We start from the raw sequence: 14106 nt of genomic DNA, 5'->3' as shown, positions 1-14106 counted from the left end.
TTTTATTGGCGTTGAAAATGCCGCACGTATTCGGCAAGGATTTTCCTTTGAGGCTACACGCCATTCAGACGCTCTCTCTCTCTCTCTCTCTTTCTATCTGCCTCTCTTTCTGTATCTTTCTCTCTCTTACACGCAATTCCACATCCTCTGCATTAACACTCAACTAGTGGGGAGCCCTGAATGCTTTTTATGACTGTGTTTAGTGAAAAAAAGGGATTCAAGCTGATTGCTCCCTAAAGAAAACTTGGCGCAACGGAAATGGAACTTCAACTGACAACTGTCAAACTTAAATGGCTGCCTACCAGATTTGACCCTACGAATTAAGAGTACAAGCAGAATACTGTAAATATTTTGCATAGAAAAGAATTTTATAAAAAAGCTATCTGAGAATTTCGAACTATTGTATGCCAAGCATATCAGTTTTAAACTGGCTCCAGAATTGGAATTTAGTTAAAATTCGAAATTCCCTCCAAATGCAGAAGAGTTTAATGCTACTTATATCTGAAAGCCGTTTGTTTCAAGAGAGTATCGTTGAAAGTGGGAAATGATATAAAATAAAAATATATATTCTTGATCGTATTATGAATGTATGTAAAAAATAGAATGGAATATTATATAAAAAAATAGAGTGGAATTCAATGTGATAAAAATAAAATAGTTCTTACCTTATTAAATAATATCCTATTGCAATTGCTGCCGAAGTGCTGAGAACCTTGCTGATAGATCAAAATGAGGTATCTGGAAAATAGGTACAAAAAATAAATAAATAACAAGAATAAGTTCATTTGATTTGGCAAAAAGAAAAGGCGCCACTCACAGCAATTTAATGGAAATTCGTCTGTGAAGTTTCCTTTTTAAAGCTATGGAAAGGTTTCAAGTGCAAAAATGAAAACGCATAAAAAGAAAAGAAGAAAAGAAATTTGGTAAGCGGCAGCCAAAGCAGGCAAAGGCATTTTTTCGCAAAGGGAAGAAATTGAAAGACAGTCGTGTCTGCCACGTCCTTTGGTTTTTCTGTTGCTGTTGCTGTCCTGGCAGCTGCAATTCTGGCTGCGGATTTCCTGATGATTTTATTGGGCCGCCAGCAAACATTTTTGAGTGTAGCCAACGGCGCTCAGGACTGCGGAATGCGCCAAAGTATTTCGTAACTTTGTTTCCTTCTTTTTTTATTTTTTTTTTGCACCCCACAGTTTGCATTCTTATACGCTTTTTCTATATTTTGCGACCAAAGGAACAGGCATAAAGGATTAAGCGTTTGCGCCGGCAGGCCTGCAAATTGTTGGGAAATTTTGTTTTTTAAATTTAATTTCCACTTTCGTCTAGCTCGTTGGCCAGGCCACGCGTTTAAATTAAAGCAGACAAATAAAATGCTGCAAAAAATATTGAAAGTAATGGAAATCAACAGCAACAGAGAACACTGCTCGCAGGGGCGGAAGGCGGGTTGGCGGGCTATACATATATTTACACCCTCGCACATGTGCACTGAGGCATTGCATACTTTAAGGAGCCAGCTGGCATTTTGTGTCAGCTGCATTTGTAACTGCAGCTGCATCCTTGCCATTTTCATTTGCTGCCTTTGCCTTGCGATATTGCAGCAGACAGGCTGCCGGCTACTTATGGCTGCAAAGTCGAATGTTGAGAAACCAGGCCAACACCAACACACACACACCAACACACAACCAAATACTTATACCTATAAGTGTATACAATATTTCGAAACAGTTTTTCCTTCGGCTTTACGTATCGCTACTTATAGAGTGTGGCACAGGTCCTGGCACTTACTTAACGGTGAGTGCAAATGCTGCGGCTCCTCCTACCATATGAATCTGAAAATGTGAGCATATGAGTGCGCATCCCACGAGAGTGAGTGCTTGTTTAGGCGGTTTAAGCAGCCACTCGAGTGCGTGGCATCGTTAAATATTTGCCTGCTTGTTAAACAACACTTGTGTACCAAGCATGTGCCGCAACTAGCATACAACAATATTTATATAACTTTTTTTCTTTCTGCGTTTTTAAAATGATGCCCAATTAACATTGACTAGCCAAAAAGTTAGGTAGAAAACAGAGAAGGCTGAAGACTATTCCTAAGCAGATAAAATAAAGTCATGAGCTTGGTAATCAACGCATCCATTACCATTTGATCGGAATAAAATAATTGGCTACGGCTAGTCCAATCTTAAGTAACGCATAAACGTTATTTAAAAAACAATATTTTCCCATATGGTCACTATGCCAAAATAATAGAAAACTTAAACCTGCTTCGCCCTAACAACCAAGAATTTTTCAATCACTTTACTTGCTAACCTCAATATAGGTCGCATATTTGATATAATATATAATTTCTGAGCAAAATATAACTTGTATAACGATATTTAAATAATATAAATGTTAATATAAATTAGAATTCAGGACCTATGTTCAATAGTAAATATGTTCTAAGACTTCTTATATTTTCATACTCTTATCTAGCTGAAAGCCCTGACAGCCATTAATAAGTTTATATATATATTCATTTAAATAAATCAGGTATGCTTCGGACTAAGAGAGATAAACAGTAAGCAAACCTAAACAGAAACTTTTTATAAGTAAAATTTCAGCCAGTTTAAATTATGAAATTTCTCATTTGCTCATAAAATGATCTTAAATAGTAGTTTGTTATAAAATCTTTTTCGCTCTCGAAAACTAAAGTTTAAAGCTCCTGTAAGTACTTGTCAGGTGACAAAAAGCCAAATGCTTGGTGGTAATTAGCAGTGGTAAACTTTGGCGGCAACCAACTATATTTTTTTGTATATATACCAGTCTAAGGTATAGCTCAATTTTTTGGTAGCTAGAAGGTGTGCGAAAAGTCTTAAAAGTTTTAAAGGTAAAGACTAATAGAGATTAGCTAAATCTTTAGCGGCATTTCAGCCCATGGGACGGCAAAGAAACACACAGCAACATATTCCACATATGCTTCACAATTTTATGGGTTGCCACATGCCGCAGCCCAAAAAGCTTGTGACTCCCCGAACGCATTTGCTGAGCTCCCCAGGCGACATTTAAGCGACAGCCGCGCGACACAAACACACAGACAAACTGACAGTTAAATGACAACGCGGCGTAAAGAAAGCCAAATGCAACAGCCAATGTCTGAAACCACCTTCCCACAACTTTTTGCTTGCTTTTTTATTTATTTATTTTCTTGTATGCGCCATTTCAGACTTTGATTTTTATCCAACGCGCCGTTTGCGCAATGCCTGGCTTCAGCTGCTTGTGAAATGGCATTGTCGATTGATTTTAATGGATAAGACTGCTCAGGTCTCTTATTATTGATTTCCTGCCTAATTAGCGATTGATTTTTTTTTGCAGTCACGCGTTCGACTCAGCCAACTTTTAGGCCAAGTATTTTAATTGCAATTTCTGGCTGGCTATATTGATTTGTCTTGCAAAGTTTTCACTAGGAAAACTGCATGGCTGACAAATTGTTTGGCTCTTTAGTGTGCGCTCATTTGCATAATTTTACCTTGGCATCTTGGAGATGGGCACTGAGCCAACTCAGGTGGCTGTTAGTCACCTTGAACCCGTTGCATGTGGAAAACTACATTCATTTATCAAATGAAAAGCCCTTTTGTGTTTTGTCCTAGAGCAAAAGTGTCATCCGGAAACGTTAACCTTGCCCAGGCCGACGCCCACGCCGCTTATCTGACCGGTTACACGTGACGTATACGTAATTCCTGGAGGCGAATGATTAACGAGTCGAGTGCCAGAAGGACAACGACGCCTTCCTGACTTTTTGACATTGAAATAAGAGTTGAATATCGGTTAGAGCAGGCAACTGAAGAAAGCGAAAAATGCTCATAAGGTAATTCTTAAGTTCTAACTGGGCACTGAATTAAATTGAAGTTTTGGTTAAAACAAAATTAATAATAATAATAATAATATTAATAAAATGTATAATGAGAATAATAATATTATTAAAAAACAAGTAAGAGGTTCTAGTCGGGAGCTCCCTACTAGGAAATACCCTGAACCCTCTTATTCCAACACTAAATGCAGCTCACGCTACGCGCTCGTTTGAATTAATAAAGATAAGTTTAAAAAAAAAGTTCCTCTGGCAGAATTCGGACTTGAAACAAACTCGATCTGCGCATGGACTAGGAAGACTTACAGCTAAAATTAAAACTCTCGAGCTTTTATAGGTTCTGATATCCTTGCGTTCATACATACGGTCAGACGGACAGACAGACAGACGGTCATGGCCAGATCGACTCGGCTATTGATGCTGATCAAGAATATATACACTCTATGGGGTCGGAGATGCTTTCTTCTGCCTGCTACATACATTTGCACAAATACATTATACCCCTTTTACCCATTTTTAATGGGTTCAGGGTATAATCATGATGCAATTTATAATAATAATACTCAGTATAAAATTAAATCAGTAACTTCATTCAAAGATAAGAATGTTCATTGAAGTTGTAAATGAAGAAACTTAATTTGAGTTAATTTTAATTGTTTTAATATAATTATAAATATTATTATTTATATGTTGCCATATATTCATATATCAATGAGAATGAGTAGTACTGGGTTTTATTTAAGAGAATAATCATACTCATTCCACAAAATGCGAAGCAGTTTAGATCAACAATGCCAGTTCAATTAAACGCAATATTTCTCGTTGTATAATCTCAATAAAGTTTGCCTTTCATTAGCATCAATTCACATGCACTGGATTGAAAAAAAAAAGATTGTATGCGCCTCGTGCTCATCTCTAGTTAATTGATTTCATTGTTTGGCGGTATTTTTCAGTTACCAACGCAATCGCAATAAACTAGTCAGCCGCAATGACTTGACTGTCAGCTAACCAGGCTGGGCATACACAATTTAGCTACGAAATTTATGCCACGGCACACTAAACGAGCCGGCGAGGCCTTTTCAATTGCAACAAATGCCACAAAACAGCAACAGTGAGAGAGAGAGAGATGGCAATGGGGGGGATGGAGAGAGGTGTGGCAGTTGCAAACGACAAACGCAAACAATGGAGATAATTTAGTTGCCGCGCACAAAGCGAGTTCCCGACGATATACACAGCGTTGCCAACTTGTTTAAAAATAGCAGCTGGTCAGCTGCACAGAATCCATTGGGCCACACGCCACACGAAAAAACAGTTAACTTTGCAGCATGCAACGTTTAAATTATGCAGACAAAACACAAAACAGGACACACGAGCAATACCACCCCCCCCCCCCCCTCACATCCACCCCCAACCTCACCCCATCTCATCGCCCACTTACTGCCCCGTTGTGTTTGTTTGCCAAACGTCTGTGAGGCTCGGCTCGGCTTACTCGACTCGGCTGTTTGCATTTGGCATTCAAAAAAGTTGCGGCAAACTAAATTTAAGTTGACTTCGAAGTGGCTTTAAGGCTCCAGGCATCGCAAATGCAGCTCATTTAAACACATGTCACAATACTTTCGCACAGCTGTCACTTTGACAATTTTCTAGATGAGTTTCCTGCGATTCCTTGTGCCAGCAACAACCAAAAAAAAAAACACATCAGATTGCCCTATCCGTGTGTGTCTCGCAAGCAGATACCCTATACCCAGCTGCCGCAGCATGAATGCGAGATTCTTCTTATAGATCTCCTTCATTCCTCGCAACTATGGGAGTTCAATTAACGGCTTAAGCCCATGCCTCGCCGTAAGCTTTCGTATATTAGCAATAAAAGTTTAATTTACTGAATCAGTTTATAAATCATTTCTATTTGGTCATAATTTGACCAGTCCATTGGAGCAGAGAAATGCCAATTACTGCCTGTTACATTTATTTGCATAGAAACATTAAACTCTCTTCTGTATTCATGTGTAATGGGTACAGGGTATAAAAAAAAAGAAAAGAAAATAAAAAAATCTAAGCTAAGCTGCCGTCTTGCCTTGTCGCCTTGTGCGTAGGTTTGTCAACGTCATCATCATAATGTTGTACCATGCACACACACACACATACTTTCACGCACACTCACAGACCCTCACACACTCATGTAGCTGGGACAGATTGCTTGTCTGCCTGGCTGGCTGGCTGGCTGGCTGGCTGACTTCTTGCGGCGCGTTTGGCGCCCCGCATAATGAAAACTTACATCAATATAACGTGTATTAGAAAAATGGCAAGCAGCTGCGCTTTCTGCCTTATATATAGACCTTTATAAGTATATTTATATATTATCCTTTTTTTTTTTTTTTTTGCCAGACTTACCTCATCTGTGCCTCGCTTCAAAGTTATTGCAGAAATTATTCATGGCTTGATAATTGGCCGCAAATTTAGCTGTAAATAATTCAAGTTCAATTTAGTAAAACTTTGAAGTTTCGGTAAATGCATTGGATGTAAACATATTGATAGTATCGATATTTCTATTTTCCTATGACTTTGATTTCTTTTAGTAGTTAAAATAGTTTGACACCACAAATTTGGTTTAGGTTAAAGCTGCTATCAAAATGTGCAAAACAATGTATCTTAACAATTGATTGTAATTTATTGTTAGATAGTGTTAAACATGAGATCATGGACTCTTCTTAAATAAATTGGTGGTGGCTGGGGCGCATCCGGCTAAATTTGGGGGGTGCTGTGATGAGGTGGATCTGCTTATAAGAATACCACTAACAAGTAGAGATGCTAGCACAGGACGGGGAAGTACATTGATGAACAGACAAATCAAATAATTCTGCATGCACCAACTTCGGCCAATTGGGGAGAGGATTTCGAAAAGTTATAGCAAACATTTTCTCTGTAATTAGCTTATCTGATGGAGGTTCAAGCACATACTTCTTTAAAATACATAAATTAAAATCTACTTAAGTTTTCACTCTCAAATCGTGTTTAGTCCACAAAGGAACTGCGTTTACAACCAGTTTTGGAAATGTTTAAGATTAACACCAAAATATTGTGCTGTGAACGGACATACGCCACAAACTAAGCGCACAAAGCAAACGCATTAACCAAATTATAAGCTATGGAGTGGGATAGGGCATATATACCTATTCTAAGGCACTGTAATAGTTTGGCAACATCAAATTTCATAAAGAGCACACGCCGGAAATAGGAAGGATGCGCTTTGTCGCTCCATCTAGGAGTCATCCCGCTATGCGTGTGCTCGTGTCTGTGTGTGTATGTGTGTGGCTTACTAGGAAGTAAATTTCGTTATCGTTTATTATTATTATTATGCGCGATGTGTGAAATGTCTGTATATATGTACAAGGGGAGTGCGTGTGTGTGTGTGTACCTCATGTTTGTGTTGTGACGTGGGAAATAAATTTATATTCATAACACAGGACGCGGACGAAGCAAAAGACGTTGGTGGAGCCGAAGGCGCCAGCGCCACAAGTCGCCGACATGCATACAAAGTGCTTTATGTGTGTGTATCACAAAATGGTGGCAATGTTGTGCCTCCTGCTCCAGTTGCAGCTCTTGTGGCAGCATTTCATCAGCAGCCACCATCAAGCTGGGAAGTTTTTTGATTAAGCTGGAGTGGAGCGTGAAGTTCTCTGGGAGCTTTGAGTCTAGAGTAGCATGTGCAGCTAATGGGATCAGCGATGCAGGCGGCGGCATCAGAGCTACAAAAACTCTACATATTGATTACTAATTTACTTGCCGTCTATGTCTCAAGTTTCTGCCCAAAACTTCACATAGCATCACGACAACACAAATGCAGATAACTTGATTTTGCCAGTAGTTGCCCAGGTTAGTCCAGATCCGGCATTAACATCAGGTAAATGCACAGGACGTTGATGCAACAGAAAGTTGAAGCCTGCGTCCAGGTAACATTCACGTTGCAGTTGGCTATCCCTTTGGAGCAACTTCGTCTTCATATAAAATGTACAAAGCGACAGAGCAAAAGTAATTTTGGGTACGCAGGCGGAGTATCTGGTGGCCTTCCAGGCACATGACTAGACCCAATATGAACTTCCACTCAAAGTCGCTCATGCATGAAGTCAAACGGCAAACGTCGAAGCTGGAAGCTCCAACCTCTGACTCCGAGCCTCGAATGTTAAGCGACAGTCGCACAACAATCAAAAAGCGTATGGAAGTCAAAGGCGCCACAGGGCACACGGCACAGGGTACCGGGAGGACCAAATAGAGAACGACTGGTAACTGGGCGCCTAAAACTGTTCCCATCAATAGCATTGGGCATTGGGTTTGGGTTCGATGCAATGCAATAACTTGCCAAACTGACACCATATCCTTGGGGTACACTTTTTGGAAGCGGCACATGTAGCGCTCTGTGTTCTAAAATAGTTTTTTTTCTTCTCCTGTTTTCAGTTATATCTGTATAAGGAAAGGGAACTACACGCACGACTTCTCATCATCATGTGTATTCAGGGTATACATGGGTTTTGGGTACACTTAGCGAAAAACCATTGTAAAAGTAGTGTACGCTAAAGAAAAAATATCAGGCCTTAGTATTTATAATTTTTATTTTTTTCTATGAAAGTTGATCTTTTCTTTCTTTCTTTTGAGAACAGATTATATTTATCGATCTGTTAGCTCCAAATTGTTTATCGTGGGAGTAATTTAAATTTGTAACGCAAACTGTTTATATTTTGGAATTTCCTTCAAGTGCAAATTTATATGAATGTTTGAGGTAACTAGTCTCCTATGTTGGGAGTAGTTCCTTGGTGCATTTAAAAGTTTGAATATTTTGAATCTTTCCCTAATCTAAAGAAGAGCAAGATTCCACATTTTGTCTATTGTTACGAATAGCCATCAGGGTTGCAAATATGAATTGGCACCACATGCACAACAATCGATAGGTTTATATTCAAAATTAATATTCATATTATAAACAAGGCTTTTTCATAAATAAGTTTCTGAAATACATTTTTAAAGCACAATTTTAAGTAACTGAATTGAGTCCAAAAAAAAAAAAAATGCATGTAATCTGTTGCCTGAATCTTTATCATAATTTGTTTTCTGACGTTCCAATTTTTTTTTCTTATAATCATTTCGCTGCCTGTATACTTTTTTTCAATGGTAAATCATGCACAAATCGAGCAAATTGCATATTTCTTACGCTGGCGATTTAATTTTTTATGCGATATGCAAGAGAGTCAAGAGTCATGAGTCGCCTCCACTGCAATTGCTGCTCCAACTCCGACCACATACTTAGGTTTCCACTTGGCGCATTTGTGTCTTTCTCTTTGCGAGTGTGTGTGACTTGTAAATTTCCCCAGTTGAAGCTCAGCAGCAGCCGTAGCAGCAGTACTTGCAGAGGCGCTTGATTGAGCGCACGTTTTCCCGGCTTCGAGTTGGACTGTCAGACAGTCAGAGCTTCACTTGACTTTTTATTTAAAATATAGAACATGATGTGGCGGATTGGGTATGTGGTGCACGAAATTAAACAAAAAAGGCAACGGCTAACTCTTTTTATTTCCCAAGTGTCAGTAGAAACTTTGGCGCAATATTCGTTTGGATTCAAAGCACCGACCGATGTAATGGCAGCTCGTACGTGTTTAGTTATTTTCTTTAAGGTTTGCTTAGCCTAGCAAGAGCCTAATCGGACATGATATGAAATTTCTGCTATATCATTAGCAGCATCATTATAATTGTTGCCTGCAAGCCCCCTATTGAGATTCAATCCCTTTGTCTGTATTAAAGTTACATTCACTGAAACCCCCACAAATCCCTGGTCCTCTGCAGCATTTTTGCATGTCATGTCATGAGTATGTAAATTTTCTCCCTACCTCTCTCACTCTCTCTCTCTATCCCGCTCATCCCCTCTCTTGCATCTCTATATCTATGCTACAGTATTAATGTGAAAAAGTACAGCGTTGATTTCACATGTCCCTCTGGACACACTTGGGGACTGGCGAATCCTCCACCATGCGAAGGCGTTGAAAAATGTTGCAAAGATGCAAAACAACTGTTGGCAGTTTGTCAAATTTGATTTGTCATACATCAAATGGCTTTAAAATGACAAGAAACGAGGGCTGCCAGCCAAATGGCAGTGGTAGATACTAGAAAAAAATAACTTGTGTCCCAAATAGACGTCGAGTGAGAGCTACAGAATTGTTGGTTGGAAAAATCAAAAAGGAGTTGACAGCTAAAAAGGCAGGTTGCATAATAAGAAGGACTAGCTAACATAAAAAAGTAATACGTTCGCTTCTAATTCAGTTTCTTATATATAAGGTACAAGTTAAAAAATAAGCGACAATTTTAGAACATAATAATTTGTTACCATATTCCGTATTTATAATAATAACCAAAATAATAATTATAATTGTGAGGCAGCCACTAATGTAGCCACCCCACAGTTCATAATTATAGTTATAGGATATAAGTATTGTATAGTATGTAAACATTGTATTAGTAATGAGACCAGTTAAGGCAATGTGCCGAGGTATTGAAGCTAATTCAGGGCAAGGAGCCTAGTTTAAATTTATCCGCCGGCCGCCGCTGCAACCGTGCGTTGCTGATCGGTTGCTCAAGACATCCTTCGAGGGCGCAGCTTCAATTCGGCGGCGAAGAGCGAAAGATCGCGGCGAAGTTGAGCGGCCGAGGCAAGCGCACGGCTCGCTAGCGAGCGAGCCGGCACTTTTTGGACAACATTCAGGGTGAGTAGAGTTTACTTTTCATTAAAAGTAATAGAGTATACAACAAATTCAAAGACTCGCTTATGCCGACTAAGCTTTTGAAGCTTTTAAACTCGGTACTTAACGCAATTTCTTATAAACAGTTTTCGACATTTTACAAGTCAAAAGTTTATTAAGTTGTGAAATGCATTGCCTTAGTGGTAGTAGTTAGGTCTATAAAAAAAAGCGAGAAGCAAGTTAATCTGAATTTCAAAAAGCCAGAATTCCCGCTGCCCGCTGTTTTCTATTTTTTCCCACAGTCAGACTTTCAAAGAAGCCACATCCGGCATTGATAAGAACCGCCTATCATCTTGGCGAAATAAACAACGTTGATATATATACAAATACAATACGCTTCTATGCTTTCAGCTCTTCAGAATAACTGCAATGAAAACTTAAGAGATATACAAAATAAAAAATACAATGCCTATCTAGTGTAAAATATTTATTGACTTGAACTAATTCAAAATATGTGTACATGTTCATACGACTTGAAATTGTTTATAGGGTATATGAGTTTCGCACTATCGAAAATATATTTCATGTGTTATAGCACTTTATTTTATCTCTTTTTTTTTCAACGTAAAACACGAATTTAAACTAAGACTTTAGACAAACTTTATAGAGAATACTGTTATGTACTGTTACTGATCACTTTAAACGATTCATGTAAGCCATAGTAAGTCAGACAAAATTATAAAGATTAAGGTGTATAATACGCCAAACTTATCGGATCGACACAAGAGTTAGGGGCATCAATGTCGGCTTGTAATATATTACAGAAGTCCATATCCTTTAATTCAAGTCAAAACTCTACATCACTTTATTATTTTAATCTTGTTGGCCGATCGCAGTACTGAAATTGCATTGCTGATAAGGAAATTTGTTATCGCAGTTGATAACATATTGCCAGTTAGTACAAATTAATATCAGTTTATACATATATTTTCAGAATACGTTCGAAGCTAACGGAGAGATGTCAGAAATTCAACTACGTGAGCTTGTTTTCGGAGAGGTACTTTTATATGATAAATATGTATAAGGTTAATATTAGTAAAAAAAGAGTGCAAAATTTGTAGGCAATTGGAAGAGGCTCCTTTGGATTCGTCTGTAAAGGAACCTATAATGGCGATGTGGTTGCTATTAAAACCGTAGAGGGGACAACTGAGAAGAAGGATATTGAACGCGAGGTATTTTATTTGGCAATGGTCGATCATAGGAACATCATCAAATTAAAGGGTATAGCGACCGATAACATAAAAACCCACTTAGTTATGGAATATGCCGAAGGCGGAAGCTTGTGGTCCTTCTTACACGAAAGCGAGACGACATATACACTTGCACAAGGTATAAGCTGGTTACGTCAGGCTGCGGAAGTATAAATTACATACGTTTTTTAATCAGAGCGGATGGAAACTTATTCATGTTCTATTTAAAGGGACTCGCTTATCTACATCAGCTAACACAGAGATCGGTTATTCATCGTGATGTGAAGCCCCTCAATATGTTGCTAGACGGCACAAAAAGCACTTTGAAACTTTGCGATTTCGGGTTTGTCAGAAATGTGCAAACCCAAATGACAAGTAGACTGGGTACTTGCTTGTATATGGCACCCGAGGTTTATATATCTCATATAGTCGGGTATATAAATCATTTCAATTAACGCAATTTACACAACACAGGTTTTCAATGGTCAACGATACACTGAGAAATGTGATGTTTATAGCATGGGCATTACAATCTGGGAAGTTCTGTCGCGTAAGAAGCCGTACTATGAACAAGATGGCCTTAAACCAGTCAAACTCTTAAGACAAATTGATGATCACGGTATGTTCATAAATTATATGCATTTCATTATAGAGGTTAAAGAATAAGATTATAATTTCAATTGATGCAGGGTTACGGCCCTCACTAAAAGATTTAATTTTTGAGTGTCCTGAGCAAATACAAACTCTGATGCAAGAATGTTGGGATAAGAACCCCGAGAAGCGTCCCTCCATGCAGGGTATTGTGGAAATCTTAAAACAGTTCTAAGCAACTTTCAGGAGTTGACAGTAATTACTAAAACATTTAATCCATATGTGTGAGCTATTTAAATAAAGGATTAATCTACTTAAGTGGACTAAGATAAAGTCTATGTGGATCACTTTTTAAAGTCTGTCAAAATCTTTTCAGCGAGTTTCTATAAAAACAGTCATGGGCCACAAAACAATACAAATATAAACAAGTAAGAGGCTCTTGTAGGGAGTTTCTGACAAGGGAATACCCTGAACCCTCTTCTACTAACACCAAATGCATGTTGCGCTACTGTGTCGTTTTCTTTAATAACTTTTGTGTTTCTTCTCAAGTCTCTAGCTGTTATAGGTTCTCCGATTTCTGTGTTCATACATGCGGATACTTATGGATGGACGGACGGATAGACAGACGGACATAGCTAGATCGGCTTTTGATGCTGATATATACTTTACGAGGTCAGAGATACTTCCTTCTAGCTGTTACATACATATATACCCGTTTTAATTATTTTTACTCATTTATAATGGGTTCAGTGTATGAAAAGAAAACTGACATTGGTAAGAAACATAAAATTTCATATACTTTTCATTTTTCTACAGAATCGTAGAAAATTTTTCAATATCGCACTTCTCATTCATTAAAAGCTGTTACACTTACCTGAGATATTTCAAAGTATAGTATTATTTGGCTATACGAGCATTGCAATTTTTTAGACACAAGCTTCCTTTTCATAGACACTCCATTACCTTCTTCGGCATGATTACGCATATATTAACAATGCTTCAAACACAAACTGGGGCTACTTCTCTCTTCCTAAGTAGCCCATTCATTAACTTAATATTATAATATAAATTTAACGCACTCCATCAAAAGTGGAGCACTCGAAAGTCAACACCAGTTGAAGGTTGACGGGTTTGGGGGAGGAGATCACTTCAGAACACGGTTAGAATACCGGCAGGCACTGATGCCAGCCAGGCAAACACTTTGGGCCAACTTAGCCGGCTGCAGGGCAGGAGCTAGGACACACAGACAAGCATCTGTTTGAAGGACATGAAATGAAACTCATTTGCTTCATTGGGCCCTGTAAGCAGGCTGCAGAAGTGGGCTGGCAAATGCCACAGTTGGTTTTTACCCGGAACTAGCTGGCTGCTTGGCATTTGTGCAGCGTGACACGCAAATTGCCAGGATCCACACACAGACACACACACACACACACCAAACACACACACATAGCTAGACAATGAAACGTGTTAAGCTTCGCCTCCGACAAGTCAAGTGGGAGCACAATGGACTCCGACAGCCCAGACACTCATTTGTAGCTGTTGCAGCAGCTGCAGTTGGGCCAGTGTGACCATGACTAATTTGTTAGCAATTATGTTGGATTGACGTCGCCGGACTGAACTACATTAGCATAATTGTTGTTATGAGCAAGCGATCACAGGTGTGTCTTTCATGAAGTTAGTCATGACTGCCGCACGGAAGAGAAAGCAT

General features: G+C 38.8%; 2 protein-coding genes across 3 annotated transcripts in view; one reads left to right on the top strand and one right to left on the bottom strand.

Annotated features, from left to right (window-relative positions):
* LOC115763252 (UPF0585 protein CG18661) overlaps positions 1–14106 on the bottom strand; it is a 66485-nt gene that overhangs the window by 19586 nt on the left and 32793 nt on the right. The window contains exons 4-5 of the transcript XR_004017890.1: positions 6230–6298; positions 666–738 (exon numbers count right to left, since the gene is read on the bottom strand). The gene's annotated coding sequence lies outside the window, so the exon portion shown is untranslated. The remainder of the gene's footprint in view (positions 1–665; positions 739–6229; positions 6299–14106) is intronic.
* LOC115763250 (mitogen-activated protein kinase kinase kinase 7-like) lies at positions 11569–12704 on the top strand. 2 transcript variants are annotated; one of them, XM_030705727.1, is made up of 5 exons: positions 11569–11614; positions 11679–11946; positions 12038–12217; positions 12282–12426; positions 12497–12704. In XM_030705727.1, the coding sequence occupies exons 2-5, from the start codon at positions 11881–11883 to the stop codon at positions 12631–12633; spliced, it is 528 nt and encodes a 175-aa protein (XP_030561587.1). In that variant the 5' UTR covers positions 11569–11614; positions 11679–11880; the 3' UTR covers positions 12634–12704. The 2 variants fall into 2 exon arrangements, with proteins under 2 accessions (XP_030561587.1, XP_030561586.1); XM_030705726.1 differs by having other exon boundaries at positions 11575–11614; positions 11679–11975.

Source organism: Drosophila novamexicana, unplaced genomic scaffold (assembly GCF_003285875.2).
Source record: "Drosophila novamexicana strain 15010-1031.04,08,12 unplaced genomic scaffold, DnovRS2.1 tig00000689-arrow-pilon, whole genome shotgun sequence".
NCBI classification, from domain to species: Eukaryota; Metazoa; Arthropoda; class Insecta; order Diptera; family Drosophilidae; genus Drosophila; species Drosophila novamexicana.
This window is presented reverse-complemented; position numbering and strand designations above follow the sequence as displayed.

Coding starts and splice junctions, on each gene's coding strand:
- LOC115763250 (XM_030705726.1), top strand. CDS start 11,576: ATGTCAGAAATTCAACTACGTGAGCTTGTTTTCGGAGAG. Junction 12,218..12,281: donor GCTTGTATATGGCACCCGAG/GTTTATATATCT, acceptor TACACAACACAG/GTTTTCAATGGTCAACGATA. Junction 12,427..12,496: donor AAGACAAATTGATGATCACG/GTATGTTCATAA, acceptor CAATTGATGCAG/GGTTACGGCCCTCACTAAAA.